Source organism: Lontra canadensis, unplaced genomic scaffold (assembly GCF_010015895.1).
Source record: "Lontra canadensis isolate GAN:19392208 unplaced genomic scaffold, GSC_riverotter_1.0 scaffold57, whole genome shotgun sequence".
Lineage (NCBI taxonomy): Eukaryota > Metazoa > Chordata > Mammalia > Carnivora > Mustelidae > Lontra > Lontra canadensis.
Genome location: NW_022631051.1, coordinates 5,393,330 through 5,412,311, shown reverse-complemented (window position 1 = coordinate 5,412,311; position 18,982 = coordinate 5,393,330). Strand labels below are relative to the sequence as shown.

The 18,982-nt window shown below is 36.8% G+C and overlaps 1 protein-coding gene across 1 annotated transcript in view; it reads right to left on the bottom strand.

The window, feature by feature from the left end:
• Positions 1-4,601: 4,601 nt before the first annotated feature.
• Positions 4,602-18,982, bottom strand: part of NDUFV2 (NADH:ubiquinone oxidoreductase core subunit V2) — a 33,424-nt gene continuing 19,043 nt past the window's right edge. The window contains exons 5-8 of the mRNA XM_032875751.1: positions 15,658-15,826; positions 13,793-13,902; positions 10,216-10,292; positions 4,602-4,757 (exon numbers count right to left, since the gene is read on the bottom strand). Coding sequence (XP_032731642.1) covers positions 4,664-4,757; positions 10,216-10,292; positions 13,793-13,902; positions 15,658-15,826 — 450 coding nt within the window. The 3' untranslated portion in view covers positions 4,602-4,663. The remainder of the gene's footprint in view (positions 4,758-10,215; positions 10,293-13,792; positions 13,903-15,657; positions 15,827-18,982) is intronic.

Below are 18,982 nucleotides of genomic sequence, written 5' to 3'. Positions count from 1 at the left end.
CTCAGCTGACGCTGCGGGGCCGGAGGGCTCTGCAGTCTCTTTTTGTGGCGACCATGGCCGTGGATGTGACTAGAAACTTCTGGAAATGGCGGCGACTGCGGCGAAGAGGCTGCACACAGGGTATTCTACATACTGTTTTCGTAGGGCGGGTGGGCGAATTTGTGGGGTCGAGCCCGGGAAAATAGGTCTAAAGAGAGAAGCAGGGTATCTGTCCCCTGAATTAGCAGCTGCGAACAGCTGGCCGGGCCTGTACCGAGACGCGGGGCACGTCGCGGCCCCCTTGTCCGCGCGGTAGTGCGCTTGCGCCCTGGCGGTACAGCACCTGCACCGGATCCCCCGGGACCCGGACCTGCGGGGAGCTCGGCGGCGCCCCGACGCGCCGGCCCTCACCTGTGCCAGGTGGGGCCTCAGTGTGAGTTCGAAAGTACATTAACGTGCACCTGGCGCGGGGACATCGTCGCGAGCCCCACAATACTCTCTCCCATTCACACCTTCGAGTGACCTTTTGAGAGAAATAAGTTTCTCTACACCCTAGATAGTATTTCAGAGGAACTGCTCAAGTACTGAGAAGAGCACGTGAGGAAAATTTACGGTCTCGGCGTACCAGCAGCGGGTACTCTTATTTCTGGACGCTTTTTATTTACATCGGGGTTAGCCGGCGACAGTTTGTACGTTCCTTTACTTAACCACCAAAGGGATTACATACTCTGAGGGAAACCATCTTATTCTGACTTAACTTCTGAACGCTTTTTGTTTACATCGAGGTTAATGTGCCAGTTTGTTCATGCCTTTATCTAACCACTAAAGGGGATACATAATTGGACGGAAACCACCTCCCTCATCATTAATGATGGTCTCCAAACTACAGCACCTACTTATGACTTAATGGAGTAACAGATTTGTCTACGGTGATGTGACACTTTAGACTTGACACGAAGTTAAATCCCAACAAATTATATGAAACATAAACTTGGATTAAAGGTCACTAATTTTTCCCTTCCTAGTTTCCTGGTTTCTTCCACCGGTAAATCATTAGGTTCACTATGAAGAGTAAGAGAACCCATTACGCTAGAGGTGAAATAATGTTACATTTATTTTTACGATTTTATCTGCGCGTGAGCAAGAGCCAGAGAGAGCGCGAGTAGGGGGAGAGGTAATGGGAAAGGAAGAAGCAGGCTTCCCGCTGAGCAGGAAGTCCCAACCAGGAACTGAGCCAGGTCTGAGCCACCCAGGTGCCCCTACAGTTACATTTAACATGGATATTTATGGCATGAAATACAAAGAAACCCACTAAAATTTAACCAACTCCCTTCAAATCACTGACTTCTCATTTAACTCATGGTGATTAGTATCAATGGCAATGGCAATTGTTATTTCTATAGCACTGCCTCACTTCAAAGTTGAAATGTAGGTAACCTTGAATTTGCTGGAGTAAATTAACCATAATTAGTGGCAACGACTATATGTACAATCTTTTTACCTAAAATCACTGAATATGTAAGAGATTCCTAAGGCAGCTGTGCTACAGGGCACTGTATTGACTACACTCAATGGGACTAGTTGCAAAAAAAATTTAATGAAGTTCGTATTAAGATTATATGGGCAGGGGCGCCTGGGTGGCTCAGTGGGTTAAAGCCTCTGCCTTCAGCTCGGGTCGTGATCCCAGGGTCCTGGGATCAAGCCCCGCATCGGGCTCTCTGGGCAGCGGGGAGCCTGCTTCCCCTTCTCTCTCTCTCTGCCTGCCTCTCTGCCTACTTGTGATCTCTGTCAAATAAATAAATAAAATCTCAAAAAAAAAAAAAAAGATTATATGGGCAAATTATAAATTAGCCACCATTTATTATTCAAAAGGTCCGCATGATACTTAGGAAGGCAAGAGGAGCTAATTTTCCTTTTCAATGTGAAACTAGAAATATAAATCAATAAATATTATAGCTATTACAGATAGAGGTCTCAAAGAAGTCTGAAGAAAAGTTTATATCCACAAGCTAGCTGGCTAGTAAGCTGCCAAGACTTTTAATTGTATAGCCCTGTCTCTCGTTGGCTCAAGTCTTAACCAAGTGGGTAAAGCATCAGTTTTCATAATAGTACTAAAAGGTCAAGGTCCCCAAGCATTGAAGTTCAGTCTTAGCCAAAGTTAAACAGACACTTAAAACATGTATACAGTTGACTCTTGAACATGGGTTTTGAACTGCGTGAGTCTACTCATACATGAACTTTTTTTAAGTGCGGGAATGCAGATGTACATTTTCTTTTCTGTAACTTTATTGTAAGAATACAGTATATAAATAATACATGTAACAGAAAATATGCTAATCAACTGTTTATGTTACCAGTTAACAGTAGGCTATTAAGTTTTTTTTTTTTTTTAAGATTTTATTTATTTATTTGACAGAGAGAGAGAGATCACAAGCAGGCAGAGAGGGAGGCAGAGACAGAGGAGAAGCAGGCTCCCCGTGGAGCAGAGAGCCTGATGTGGGGCTCGATCCCAGGATCCTGAGATCATGACCCGAGCCGAAGGCAGTGGCTTAACCCACTGAGCCACCTAGGCACCCCGAGGCTATTAAGTTTTCAGGGGAGTTAAGTTACAGGAGGATTTTCAATTCAGAGGGGAGTTGATGCCCCTAACTGCACCACCCCCCCAACGCTGGGCATTCTTTGAGTCAACTATATTTGATACCTGAATTAGAAGCCATTCTGCAAAAGTTACTTTCTTACCAGCTTACTTAGTTCTTCACGCCTTTATAATCAGCTGGTACATTAAGTCCAGTTAAGTCAGGTCATTTAAAAAATCCTGCTATATTTCAGGAAGGTGAAGGTAATAAATGAAATACAATCTCAGATCATAGCTTGTTATATGACTTAGTCTATACATATGTAATGCCTCTGCAGCAAATATGGTTATAACGATTACTATGTGTTGTAGGATTTTCTGGAGCAGTGGCCCCACCCAATTACAGCAAGTAATTGAGCAATCAGTTTTTAGTAGTTGCTACAAAAAAAAAAAAACAAAAAAAAAACAAAAAACCCACAAAAAACGAATTAGATTCTTTGTCAGTAGAGAGAATAAATTATTTTTGTCATTAAACAGCAATTAAGATTTCCTCCTTGAATACCCCCTTTTTAAAAAACAGCACAGAGTTAGGAACTGAGAAGAGGAAATGAGGTACACACACAAATGATGTCTACCTCTCCCTACATGTTTGAGAAATAGGCAAGGATATAGCTGTCATCTCCGAAAATGGGCAAAGAAATATTAATCAGTGTGTTCATATACATTTTAAAACCATTGTGGATTACCTGCCAGGTGTTTTTACCTGCCCAGTGTTTCTATAGCTAATCAGATAACTATCATTATTGACAGCATTTTTAAGAAAATTAGGCAAAAAAATTAAGCAAGACTCAAAATTCTAATGTACACTGCTGCAATACAATATAAGTGATAATCTAAGAACTAAAGAATATATTTTGATAATGGTGTAACAGTATGCCTACAGTTATAATAATCTAAAATTAACTTTGTTTCTAAAATATTACATAAAAATTGATAATCAGTGCACATCCTTAATACAGGTCTTTGGTTTTTTCACCCAGTATTTGAAGCTTCCCACCTCTAATTTTTCTTCTTGTTTAAAAAAAAAAAAAAATTACATCAAAGCTTACTTTTTTAATGAAAGTATAAAAAGCTTACTTTTTTTAATAAAAGTCAACAGGTTAGGAGGGCCCTAGGATAGAAGAGAGGCATTTTCATTGTGTTACCTTTCTATGCCACTTAAGAAATTAACTGTTGTTATTTACCCTCCCAGGTAAAAAACAAAAACTAATTTTTAAAGAGACTCTTAAAAATAATCATGTTTTTAAGCATCACAGTTACTACGTGACTGGTCAGTCTGCCAGAAGAACAAGGCCAAACAATGATTTTGAGAAATCCTGAAATAACTGGATTTAGATTTATCCCTGAATTAAAGCTATTAATTTTTTTCTAACTTGCAATACTAAAGCACCATAGCTAGTTTCTTGAGCGTATATAATACACAGGTTTTATCCATTGTTCTGAGTTGAAATACGCATTCAGCTGAAGAGTATTTTGTTCACTGACTGCTCTTTCTGACTCAGATTGTACTTCCAGTCTCTCCACCCAGTTTCTATGTACTTGCTATAGACAAAAACAAAGTGCCTCTCTTTCATAAAAATGATAGAACACTACTTCTAGAGGTAACTGCTTTATCCTTAGACCTCTACCTGAGATATGACTTACTAGTTGGAAACAGAGTAACAATTATGTGCTGTAAATCTGAAAATGTTTAAAGGGAGGGGAGTACTAATGTAAACAAGGTGTATAGAAGGATCATGTTAAGACTTGGGTTTAGTTAAAGCAAAATATATGTGAAATTTGACATAGTTTTTACTTCACAATAATCTAATGTTACTGATAAAAGTGACCTGGCAGTTGAAAATGATGATACTGAGTGATTGTTAACCACATTATGAATTAGTGTCTTCAGTTAGCCAGAGATAGCAAAAAACTAAAATGGTACTCTGAAGTTTCAACATGACACTTACAGCATAAGTATACACAATGAAATGAACAATATAAAAAGTTTATGTAGATAGGAGATTCCTTTTTATTTCTCCAGTGACAATATTTACAGCTGAATATAAATTAAAGTCCTGCTTGCACACCAAAGCCAGGTCCTTTGGGTGGTTCAGTCAAAGAGGTAAGACCTCCAGCTGGCTCACAAGAGAAGCGTCCACTCCTGAAAAGAGCAAGTAACATTAAACTATGAACGATTACCATTTATAAATCTTGATTTAAAATGTTATTTCACAACAGCCCAATAACTATTTTTCATCCAAAAGTTGCATGGATTATTTAATCCGAGCATTTCAACTGCTGCAATATTTTCAGAAGTTAAATATGAAAATGGACATATCAAAACTCACCATAAATACGAAAAAAAAGTAACACTACTACTTCCCATTTACTGAGCAGTGTACATGTATTATTAGCTCATTTAAATAATGCCATGAGACAAGTAATACTGGCCTTATTTTACAGATCAGAAATGAAGGCTTAGGGGTTTCACCACCTGTCCAAGGATCAGAGCTAAGAACTATAAGAAACTAACGCAGACTCAGAGAACATTTTTAAAAATCCTGTGCCTGGGTGGCTCAGTTAAGCATGTGACTCTTCTTTTTGGCTCAGGTCACGATCTCAGGGTTGTGGGATGGAGCCCTACATTGCGCTCAGTGCAAAGTCTGCTTGAGATTCTCTCCTCCCTCTAAGATCTTTTTAAAAAATAATGTTTTAATAAAAGCATTACATTTATTCTTTTTATATTTGAATTTTACTCAGATTGAGATCCATTATCACAGTGAACAGAAGAGAATACAAACATTAGATTTGGAAATAAAACAGAGGTATTAAAGGAAATGGGAATTTGGAGATTTAGAAGGGGGTTTCCTTAGAGGCACTGGAAACAAAGTATATACTGGTATTCGTATTTTTAAAAGCAATATTAGTAGTATTAACTTTTCCAAAACAGGTTCCAGATCAGAATGGCTACCCACAGCCACAAAGAGAACAGGAACAGGTCCTTAGGTAGGAATCTATGAAGAGAGGCAAGCATAGAGGTAGAACAACCTGTCTTTTGTTCACCCCCACACATACTTTCCCAGGTAATCACTCACCTCTTCCTCTGTCTGACCTCTGTTGCTAGAGCCCAGCTCAGCACCTACTACTATTTCACCCCTTCTATTTCCTGGCTTTGTTAATTTACCTGCTCCTGTCACAGACGTCAGCTGAAGAATTGTTCAATTTACATCTTTTTACTCCTTGCTTTGCCCTTCACATTCTGTCATCAATCTTGCAAGTTTTTTTAGAGCTCCAGGAAATCATTTTTTATTCAGGGAACAGGATAATTCTTTAAGATCTTTCAAGCTATTACACAATGCAAGTAACTAAGTGTGTATTGTAATGAAGAGTGCCTACAAAGTCAGAAATTAATATATTTGCATTGAAAACCAGATCAAAAAACAACTACGAGCTATCTGTCTAAATCTAAAATTAATGTAGGTAGTAGCAAAATGGTATCTAACTTTAGTAAAAAAAAAAAAAAACCCACAGTATTTGGCTTTGTAATTGTTTATGTTAACTAATAATACATGTAATACCTACTGCTCTTTGCTAATGAAATTATTTTGGAGGACCTTTCTTCCCCTTTACTAGGTTTCCTCTATGGTTTAAGCTCACCTACCTTCTTTACCAACACAAAGAACTTACTTAAAACAGGTTTTTAGAACAATAAGTGGGAGAATTAATCATGCACACTGCCTGAACTCTTCAAGGAATTGTGGATTTTTGTATAAGAATGTAATTTCAAGAGTGATCTGGTCCATTTTTGTAAAGTTTGTTCCATGTAATTATAGTCCCATGACCTACTTTGGAGGGGGGGGGATGGTTAACTACCTCTTGTGTCTGCCTCCAAACTTTCTCCTTCCCTCACCCTACACAAAATGCACATTAAAATGCTACAAAGGCTGTGAAGTCCACAGACTGTGTTTCATCTATTAATCATACAGCCTTCCCCTCATTTTATCTGTAAATATGCATCAGACACCAGAGGCAGGGATCTAGCCCTTCCATTCACAATTTACATTAGGGTTTTCACTTCATAAAAAAACAAAAAATGATTTGCCTCAAGTGTTATGTTTAAAATGCCATCTATGGGGCACCTGGGTGGCTCAGTGGGTTAAGCCGCTGCCTTCAGCTCAGGTCATGATCTCAGAGTCCTGGGATCGAGTCCCGCATCGGGCTCTCTGCTCAGCAGGGAGCCTGCTTCCCTCTCTCTCTCTTCCTGCCTCTCTACTTGTGATCTCTGTCAAATAAATAAATAAAATATTTTAAAAAATAAATAAATAAAATGCCATCTATTAATTACCTTGTTTTTATTACAACTCAAAAGGTAAATCTGGTTTTTTTAGCCATTCCAACACTATTTGTACATTCATTTTAACTCATTTGCATTCTAGAAAACATGGCCTATCTGTACACTGGTTATGGCTTAGAAATACTTTTTAAAGAAAAGCTAGTCATGAAAGTTTAGTGCTTATTCTTTTAATATTGCTGAGATATACACACTACTGCCCTCTACTTTTAGTATAAAAAAACAAAAGTGACCTTATAGTCTAGACTTATCCATCAGCAACAACCTCTATTTTGTTTACATCTCGTATTATCTGTACATCATAGAATTCTGCAAAAAGGTATCTTTATAAAACGAAATATGAAGAATTCAAATTGGATTTCAAACTAGTTTTAGTTAACCATACTAAAAAAACAACTTCTACCTCTTAATTAGCAATTTCAAAGCAGGCTAAAAGAAGTTATTTTTGGTACTTAAAAATGAAAACAATCTCAGCACAAATATTTAATATCAAAATAAAGCAATGCTTTACCATCAGTTTAGTATTTCCTTTCTACCTGTCATTTACCAAAAACATAAAAAAGCAGTTCGGAACCTCGGAACCACACAAAAAACATGACTCTCTTCTGATTTTGGTCAGGACAGACCTGGTAATGGTACTCAGAAACCAGGTACTGCTGAACCAGTTTAATATCTCTGGTTACTCAAAGACAGTGTCTTTTACATATGTGGGCAGAGTGCTTTATTATAAAAACACTAATAAAAAATTGCCCAACTTTGGTTTATTTAAAGTCTAACTATAATTATATTTTGGTTACTATCATTGCAATCTCTTGCATTATACTATATAACCAAAAAGCTTGAGGAAGGAGAGCAGAAGTTTTTGTCTTTCAAGGTGGGAAGACATTCTAGAACTACCATGTCCACATACAGTCTCTACAGACACCACTGGCAGATGCTCTGCAATTACTGAAAGTAAGTAGATTTACCTCTGCTTTTTATTTATTTTTTTTAAAGATTTATTTATTTTAGAGGGAGAGCATGTGGGTGGGGAAGGGGGAGAGAGAATCCTTAAGCAGACTCTGCACTGAGCATAAAGCCTGACTTGGGGCTCCATCCCATGACCCTGAGATGATGACTTGAGCTGAAACCAAGTGTAGGCCCCTCAACTGACTGAGCCACCCAGATGCCCCATCTCTTTTTTAAATAAGAGGTGATACATAGGAAATAAAAAATAGGTTCAGAAATCAATAATTCTGAAGTTTTTGGCTCAAATCTAGAACACTCAAAAGAAAATCCCAGTGAAGAACTATGTATAATTACTGATAAGCAACATCTCTATTATTAGATATTAAAAATGCTTAACTGTAGCACTTAGTTAATTGTTTTATTAATGTTAAAATACAATAATGTTATAGTATCCTATGTTAAGAACAACAACAAACTAATTTCATCCCCAGTAATCTCATCCAGCCTTATGGCTTTAAATACCATCTATAACAATCAATGAATCCCCAATTCAGATTTCCAGTCCTAATCTAGTTCCTAAATTCCATGTTCAAATATACCTTTCGGTATTCCACCATGGATGTCTAGGAGGCATCTCAACTTTAACCTGTCCCAAACGAAGTGCCTTTTCTTTCCCAAACCAAATCTCCTTTTTAGTTAAAGAAACCACTGAGGTGCTCAGACCAAAAAGCTAAAAATCACTCCTAATTCCTCTACCCCACAACATCACTAGATTTTGAACTGTTCTCTACACAGTAACTAGCACAATAATTTTAACAAGATTACACATCATTTCCTCCTGAAAACACTCCTACAACAAACAGCTTTTATTATATTTAAGCATTCAACTCAACTTACATATCTGGGCCCCTAACTACCTCTTGAAAGAGTACACAGAACTGCTATTTATTACAAAGAGCAGGAAAACATATTTAAAACAGGAATAAAGGGCACACCATAGTTCTTTTAATACATTAAAATCTACAAATATATTGAGAGAAGGAAAACTATACGGCATAAGCAGAAAAAAACACAGGGCTTACAACTACATAAACACTTGCTAGTATTAGAAAAAAATTCTGAACAATATAAGCACTTAGATATGGAACAGGGGTTAGCAGCAAAAGTTCAGGTTCATAATTGAAAGAAAAGTAATTATTATAACACAACTGCAGAATGGGAACAACCGGGATGAACGGTGCAGGAAGCTAAAAAAGATCTAGACATTCTAACTGACTGTAAGTGCAATTACTAGTGAAATGTACCTGAAGTGAAAGTTGATGTAATTTGGCTGCATTATTATAAGCATAATGTCTAGAACAAAGAGGAGAGTCCCACAGTGCTCTGCACTACTCAGTACATATCTCAAATACCCTGATTAATATTAGTACCATGTTAAAGTCATTAGCCAACCAGAAAAGCTATCAAAGAGGAAAACCAAAACTAGGTCAGAAAAAATGAAACAACAGTAGACATTAATTCTGAGAAAAAGATTTGGGGAAAAGAAAACACCTATTTTAAGTAACTGAAGAGCTATCATTTAGAAGAGGTATAGAGGTTATCTTGTGTCAGTTCAAAGGGCAGAACTGGACATGTAAGTGGAAATTAGAGGGAAACAAACTTTGAGTCCATCAAAGTATGAACCTTTAAACAATGGAACAGATTTTATTTGTAGTAAATTCCCTTTTCTATAAATATTCAAGTAGATACCAGATGATTATGATAGGATTTTAGAGGGAAAAAAAATTGGTTATTTTAGATGACAGGTTGGTTTCAATACTATCCAAAGCTCCTGACAACTCCTTCTTAGTACTTAGGACATATTTTTCTTTTTTTTTAGGGGAGAGAGAGGGTAATGGGTAGGGGTTGAGCGAGGGAGAGAGAGAATCCTAACTCCACACTGGGATGGAGAGCTCGATCTCACAACCCGGAGATCATGACCTGAGCTGAAATCAATGCTTAATTTACTGAGCCATCCAGGCACCCCTTAAAGGATAAAATTTTTTATTTTAAAAAAATTAAGATTTTATTTATTTATTTGACAGCACAAGCAGGGGGAGCTGCAAGCAGAGGGAGAGGGAAAAGCAGGTTTCCCACTGAGCAAGGAGTCTCACTGGGGGCAAGGAGGATTCAATCCCAGAACCCTGGGATCAGGACCTGAGCTGAAGGCAGATGCTTAACTGACTGAGCCACCCAAGGAGCCCCTAGGGATAAAATTTTTTAAATTAAGTATACATTAGGTTAAGCCATTAAAATTTATTGTATAGAAATAAACGCATACCTTGGCCCAGGTTTTGGAACTTTGCCAGCTTTAAGCTCATCAATAATTTCTTCGATATCCTTAGGTGTCAGATCCTCCTAGGATAAAAAATTAAAAGTCATATTAAAGTTACTTCCTACTACTGAAATCTGTGTAAATCCCTAATACCAGTTAGTTCATTATTTGTCAGTCTTTCTCGGCTCCCAAGTTAGTCACCAAGGTAGCAGAAACTGATTAACTCCTACATATAAGTATATACTGTTAAATGCAGTATGCAAGAAGAGCTGCAGCTAATGAGGCAAGACAGAGGAGTACTTTAAAGTGAAAGAGTTCTGCATTTGAATCCTGGCTCCACCACTGAATAGCTAATAATCTTCAGTAAGTTATTCAGCCTCCTTAAGTTTGTTTCTTTACTAGTAAACCTACTTCAAGAATGTTTTTGAGGATTCAATGAGAAAATACAGAAAACAGAACAGTGCCATGGCACATGCTCAACAAATGCTATGTCCTTAAAGAAATAGTGAGGTGCAAATAGTAATTAGCACCGGCAGTCATAGTAACATAAAAGTAGATGCCTAACATCCATCTCTAACCTAAAGATTTAATACTCTCATGATACCGTCTTTCTTTCCCAGGTAAAATTCACTGTTTCCAAATTCACTTAATTTTTGAACAGAAGGTAAAAGAAATTATTTTTGGAACGTTATTTCAATGACCCTGGCCCTCCTTGCACTCCCCATTTCAATGACAACAGCTCTACATTTTATATACTATGTACCTATGTAAAATTTTTACCTCAGGAAAGGATTCTGGTTTAAAATAACAAATACAATTGAAACACACAGATACACATGCCCATGTGCCTAGCTGCACCCTAGGTTTAATCAAGAGTCAGAACAGAATGGGTAAGATTAAAAGAAAAATGCACAAACCATACTCCTACTCCCTCTCTAAAACTGTTAAGTACTTAAAAAAATGTTTTATAGGACTCTGATACTATGCCAGAGAAATCATGATTCAACACTGCATCTCCAGTGCCTCACCATATAGAAGTTATTTAATATTTGTTCAATGATTAAACATTTGTAAAAATAAAACACTGCTTTCAAACTGCTTAGGGTTCAACAAATGTTCAGAACCTCATAGCTAAAAGGAATCTTTAAGTCATCTAATGAGTTTACCTCCCCCCAACTATTATAAAAATTTAAAAACTATACATGTATAGTTTTACTCATATTCCTACCACCTGTATTCAACAATTTTTGATTTTCCGTGTTTGCATTATATATAGCACATAAGCACCCCAACTTTTGCTGTTTGAAAGTAAGTTGCAGACAATCGTAACTTCACTCCTGATACTTCATCAGACACCGAAGAATAAGAACGTTTTCTTAGATAACATAATGCCACCACACCCAATTAACCAAAAATAATCCCTTTATCAAATGTCAAGTCCATATTCACAATCTACCAACTACCCTCAAAATGTATTTTTCATAGCTGGTTTTTTTCCTATGCAGGTTTTTTCCTATGCAGTCAAAGTTTACATGACTTTCATTTTATCCACCAGACAACTGAGATCCATAAAAGTTAACTGCCTTGGGAATGCCTGGCTGGCTGAGTCAGTATAGCAGCGGCTCTTGATCTCAGGGTCCTATGTTCAAGCCCCATGTTGGATATGGATTAAAAGACAAAAACAAAAACTGCCTTGCTAAAGACCATAACACTACTAATCTTTATCTCCTGTATAAATCCATAGGCTATTATATTTAAACTTACAATGCCTTTTTTTTTTAAAGATTTTATTTATTTATTTGAGAGAGAGAGAGATCACAAGTAGGCAGAGAGGCAGGCAGAGAGAGAGGGGGTAGCAAGCTCCCTGATGAGCAAAGAGCCTGATGTGGGGCTTGATCCCAGAACCCTGAGATCATGACCCGAGCTGAAGGCAGAGGCTTAACCCACTGAGCCACCCAGGCACCCCTAAACTTACAATGCTTCACACAAAGTCTTGACTGTCTAATTCCTGATTAAATCAAGACCCTCTATATTATAAGTAAACTGCAGAAATGTGGGAGAAGGCAAAACTTGCCATATTTTTAAAGGACTTTTTTTTTAAAGTATGGGTAATACAGAAGATAAGAAATTTCAATCTCTGATCATTAAAATGAAGAAAGTCACTATAGGGAATGAGACCACCCTAGAAATCTAAACAGCCAGAGAAATCAAATTTCATCTGCATTTAAAAAAAAAAAAGGAGATTTCCATTTCAGGTATTATGGCAGATTAGCTATCCTGACTGAACACCCCACCACTATAAAAAACTAAAAATGTTGGATAAAATTTTAAAGAAACAAAAAGCTTTAAATTTTATGAACATGCTGATAAGAAAGAAATACCCAGAGGCCAAAAACTCAATGAAAACCCAAGAACGGAGCGCCTGGGTGGCTCAGTGGGTTAAGACCCAACCTTCTGCTCAGGTCATGATCTCAGGGTCCTGGGACAGAGGCTGGCATCCGGCTCTCTGCTCAGCAGGGAGACTGCTTCCCCCTCTCTCTATTTGTCTGCCTCTTTGCCTACTTGAGATCTCTCTCTGTTAAATAAGTAAAGCTTAAAAAAAAAAAAAAAAGGAAAACAAGTGGAACACCAAGCAGACCTGGTTTTAGAGTTTCATAGCTTAAAGGGTTAAGGGACAAAGCTGCATGCTACAAGAGACATCCCAAACACCCAAAAAGGCTATTCCCTCAGGGATAAACTAGAAATTAAACTGTCCCTCAAAAAGAACTGCTAGTCTAGACCCTTATACATTGGAACAACAGGGGAGGGTATAAGGAAAGGAGATTTCTTTTGGAACATTAGTATTTACAGGAGCATGCATGTTCACTCTATTTTGCTCTCTTCCTCTCAAATATTTTTAAAAATGCGTATTTAAAATTTTTAGAAATGATAAAATATTACTTATCAAAACTTGTGCAGTCCAGCTAAAGTGGTACTTAGAGGAATGATATCTCTAAAATTTTTAAACAAGCAATATAATATATTAGTATGGCTTGATACATATACTCAGTTTAAAAACACCTACAGGAAGAATACACACTAAATTTATGATAGTGGTTATCTCTGGAAATGAAAGGAATAGGATTTCGGGGCGTAGAGGTGGTTTACCTTTATCGCTGGCTTATTTCTATAAATAATAACAATGATGATAAAAATAATACCTAGTAACAGTATGTATGGTGAATTATCTTTTAAATCTTGGTGGGTATTTTCTCTATTTCTATGTTTTATAATTTAAAAGCTTTTAAAATATGTCATTATCTCCTAGAGTTAAATGCAAACATGTTTAAAAATAATTTTTAAAAACCTTCTGGTGGCCAACAGTGTGGAAGTTAAACTTGACATTTTTATGCAAAACTTTTCAATTCTTTGTTTTTTAATAAACTTTGGAAAACAGGACAAAAAAAAAACCTGGATATTTATGCCAACAGTTTCTTTTAAACAAGTATTCAGAAATCAGTATCTACAGGACAGAAAACCATATATTTAAATATTTTAAATACGAGATCATACAACTTTAACTTATATTAAATGGAATACTCACATAGTAGTTGTCATTTATTTGAACCATTGGTGCATTTACACAGGCCCCTAAACATTCCACCTCTATAAGAGTAAAAAGTTTATCAGGTGTAGTCTCCCCAACTTTTATTCCTGAAAATATAAATAATCACTGTAAGGACCAGATTACATTTTAGTAGCAATGTAGCTTAAGAAAACAACAACAACAACAAATTACAGAGGTATACAAAAACTATTTAAGAACATTAACTTTCTGGGGCGCCTGGGTGGCTCAGTGGGTTAAAGCCTCTGCCTTCGGCTCAGGTCATGATCCCAGGGTCTTGGGATCGAGCCCCACGTCGGGCTCTCTGCTCAGCAGGGAGCCTGCTTCCTCCTCTCTCTTTGCCTGCCTCTCTGCCTACTTGTGATCTCTGTCTGTCAAATAAATAAATAAAACCTTAAAAAAAAAAAAAAAAAAAAAAAAAGAACATTAACTTTCTTAAAACAATTCTGTATAATTATACCAGAACATTCAAGGATTTCTTAAGCGGACTTATTCCTTTAAAAACAAGATTTCAGGGACGCCTGGGTGGCTCAGTTGGTTAAGGGGCTGCCTTCGGCTCAGGTCATGATCCCAGCGTCCTGGGATCGAGTCCCACATCAGGCTCCTTCCTCAGCAGGGAGCCTGCTTCTCCCTCTGCCTCTGCCTACCACTCTGTCTGCCTGTGCTCATGCTCTCTCTCTCTCTAACAAATAAATAAATAAAATCTTAAAAAAAAAAAAAAAAAAAACCAAGATTTCAGGGGACTCCTATCTTCAGCATTTCCTGTTAAACAGCAGTGTATCAGAATATAGTATTTTCATTTCAATTGTGATAGATAACCTATTACAATCAGTCACATTGTCAGATTGGCAAAAAACAGAAAAGTGCTAATGTCAAAGATCATTAAGACTACAAGGAAAACAGATACTCTCATATCTTCAGCAAAGACATTTTGGCAAAATATAGTAAAATCTGATTCAGCAATTCTGTTCTTGTAAATAGCCTCAGTAATACAACAGGACAATCATGCAAAGATATGTATGCATGAAAGTAACTGCAGAATAACTTATAACAGAAAAACAAGGCAGACATACATATGCTAGAGCAAAAATAAAGTGCAAAAAGCAAAAAGCCGTATTTGTTTTTATGCTGAAAATAAGCAAAACAACATAAAATCTAAAACTAATTATAGTCAACTATTAATCAGAATTTGTGAGGGTGAAATTTTTGAGCAGACTTAAGCAAGCTTTCTGTTTCATATACTTCAATACAGCCCAACTATTTTTACAACATGCAACTACTTTATATTCGGTAGCAACATGATTAGAGTGTACCTCCCTTTTACTTCATTTGGTTTGTAGAGTTATAAATGAAGCAATGGCTATTTTGTATGGAAAAATGCCCTTATAATTTTATAAATGGCACTGTAATAACATCTTATTTCAAATTTCCCTTTCTAAAGCATTGCTACTGTTCTCTTATCTTATTTGTTTCAAGACTCATTTGGAAGAATACAAGGACAGTAAACTCACTTTTTAATGTACCACATGCTATCATTACACAATGAGTGAAACTTAATTTCTAAATAATGAAAACTTTAAAACCCCTCCCTAGAAACTTTTCAAACATACCTAATGATTATGGGGAAAGAAGGTGAAAATTCAGCTTTGAGGCTGAGAACTAAGGAAAAATACAAAATAAGAACAAATAAAGGCGGGCAACTATAGTAAGACAAAAATTTACTGGTGAAGTACAGATCAGGTCCAGTAAGATGGCAAACATTGGAAAACTCAGGTAGAAATGGGTCAAATCTAGAAAGACAATCCTATTTTTCATAAAAGGTATAAATACAATGTGTCCCATACCAAGTTTTTTCTGAATGGCTTCCAGTATGCTGTCAGAGTTTCGAAGCATGCAAGGTGTAGTAGTGCAGACCTGAATGTGATACTTTCCAACTGGTTTTCGATTATACATTGTATAAAAAGTTGCTACTTCATATACTCTCATTGGAGGTACTTGTAAAACTTCTGCAACCTAAAATAATAGGAAATTTTAAATAATTACAATGTTTACTAATTGAGATTTAGGTATATTTTAAAGAGCATAATTTCAACTTGGTAAAAATGTAAAACTTCATAAGGAGAAAATATACCTGTATTTGGTATTTGGAGGTTTAAGTCCAATCTACACTTCAACTGCACAGAGCCCACAAGCCAATGGTTACAGCACCTCCTTTACTTTACCCCATGCCTGGTCTCTGCAAAACGATCTTCTTTTTCTCTAAATCCTTAAGTCTTCCACTGTTAAGAATTTCTACTTTGATCATTTCAACTCTCATATTTTATAATCTGAAATTTCTAAATGGCAAAATTTGATGACCAAGCCCCAATAAATTAAATACTTGTATTTTTTCAACCCTTCACCAATTTTTCAAAAAGCCTTGATGTTACTGGGATGTATGCTGCATGCAAGGGGTATGGGCAACACAAAAAAAGGGGCGAGAATCAAAGCTCACCTATTAGCCTATACTGATTTACATATCTATACACTTTATATGCACACAAACCACATACACAACATGTACGTAACTCTCCAGAACAATCCAAAACACTTCTACTTCAAATCGCAACACTCTACGAAAATCTTATGGATTAGTACTTCCCTACCCATCACATCAAGGTATTTATAGTAAATATTTCTTTTGACAGAGTAGAGTTCAGGACCAAGGGAATCATTACCTGAGCACAACTCTTTTGATCAGGCCAAGTCTATTAAGGAAAACAAGTTTTTTTTAGCTGTATCCTAGGTACAGTCCACATAGAGTCTATCATGACTATCAACCTGGTTATAACTTTCCAGGTGACCTAACATCATTAATCTATCAGATTTTAAGATCTGATGTCTGGCATTCTTAAAAAATTATCCACATTTCCATGTTTTGACATGAAAGATGAGTTTGTTAAATGGCATTTCAGATGACAAATATGTTGAACTTTCTCATATTAGAATATTCTAAAAGGTATATATTCTCAAAAGACCTCTAACCATGGCTCACTTGTGGAAGATAAGTGGCTGTGCTAAATTTAATTTGGTGATACTAAACCAGGCATGTACCTCTGAATCTGGGAGCCCTCTCAAAACACACATGCTGGAGCCAGAAAAATATACATGCTGGAGCTCTACCACCGATGCCTAACTTGAAAAAGCTCCCCTGGGGATGCTACTGTATCCTCTCTACACCTTAGTAATGGTTAAGGAACTAATATGTGAGTTTCTGGATATTGTTCTGGTTGTAAGGTTGGGTTCTCCTTTGGGGAGGGGGGAGTCACAGAAACAGTAACATTAAAAGTCTCAAATATAAAAATGGAATCTTGATTCTATTCTCTATACACTATTCCCTGTCTCTGACACATATACATTCAATTCTAAAGAGAACAGGACAATATTTGTGAAACATTTTCACATTGGTTGTCATTTATTTCATTCTGTTAAGCTTACCATTCAGCAAGACTTCTAACATATTTGCCATTATGGACATGAATTTGGGGGACACATCTTGTTCATTCAATAGAGTGTGCAACTCTTGATTTCAGAGTTGTAAGTTCAAGCCCCATGTTGGGTATAGAGATTATTAAAAAATAATAAAATATTTAAAAACTTAAATTTTTACAAGGAAAAAAGTATTTATAAATAGAAACATACCTAAACTGTTATTTAAAAAGTTTGCTATTATAATAAAAAAAAAAATGTTAAGTAATTTAGAAAATACCCAAAGGGTTGTGTGATTTATTGGGAAAAAACCCACCTGACTATATTTTACTAAGTATAGTACCAATCAAACTTGCTTTGTATCATTTTTAGTCAAAAAAAAAAAAAATAAATAATAATAATAATAATAATAATAATAATAATGGTCCATAACCATGTTAAAAGCAAATTAAGAGATATGAACAAAATTTAAAATCTTCCTATGGCATTCCATTAAATCAACTGAAGACATTCCTATTCTTTTTTTTTTTTTTTTAAGATTTTATTTATTTGACAGAGATCACAAGTAGGCATAGAGGCAGGCAGAGAGCAAGAGGGCGACGCAGGCTCGATCCCAGGACCCTGAGACCATGACCTGAGCTGAAGGCAGAGGCCCAACCCGCTAAGCCACCCAGGCGCCCAGACATTCCTATTCTTTAAGAAAGACGATAATGGTCTAGCCTAATAGACCAAATAAAATTTTAAAAGTGAAAAAGAGAAATGAAGTATAGAAGAATCTCTGCAATAGTCAGCCAAGTAGGAAATGCACTGAATTGAAAATGGTCCAGTCCCAACTCTATCACTTAGGAATCATAACATAGTAATTTCAAGAGATCTATCCTAGTTCAAAATCTTCACTGCAGATGAGCAAGGAAGTCCACAGAAAAACCACATCTCTTCGCTCAAAGACAAATGTATTTTCCATTATATCATATAGCTTATTATCTGTGTGATTCTCCTAAGAATCACATGATTTTGGGGGGCACCTGGGTGGCCCAGTGGGTTAAGCCTCTGCCTTCAGCCCAGGACATGATCTCAGGGTCCTTGGATTGAGCCCTGCATCGGGCTCTCTGCTCAGCAGGGAACCTGCTTCCCCCACCCCCACCTGCCTCTCTGCCTACTTATGATCTCTCTCTCTGTGTCAAATAAATAAATAAAATCTTAAAAAAAAAAAAAAGACATGATTTTGTATGGCACTTCATAAACTATACCCTGCAACATAACACCACAAAAATATAGTTATATTAATATGACATGAATAAATGTGAAATGTGAATTACTGCTGAAACCATAATTAGAAAAAAATGAGTCTTAACATATGGGGTGCCTGGGTGGCTCAGTGGGTTAAAGCCTCTGCCTTTGGCTCAGGTCATGATCCCAGGGTCCTGGGATCGAGCCCCGCCAGATCGAGCCCCGCCATCAGGCTCTCTGCTCAGCGGGGAGCCTGCTCCCCGCACCCCACCCAGGCTCTGCCTTGCCTGCCTCTCTGCCTACTTGTGATCTCTGTCAAATAAATGAATGAAAATCTTAAAAAAAGAAAAAAAAGGGAAAAAAGAGAAAACTACTTTCACGATAATGCCTTTACTATTTCCTGCAAGGATAAAAAGCTCTACCTTTTCATTTCTCCACGTTATTAAGAGAACCAACAAAAACACAAATTTG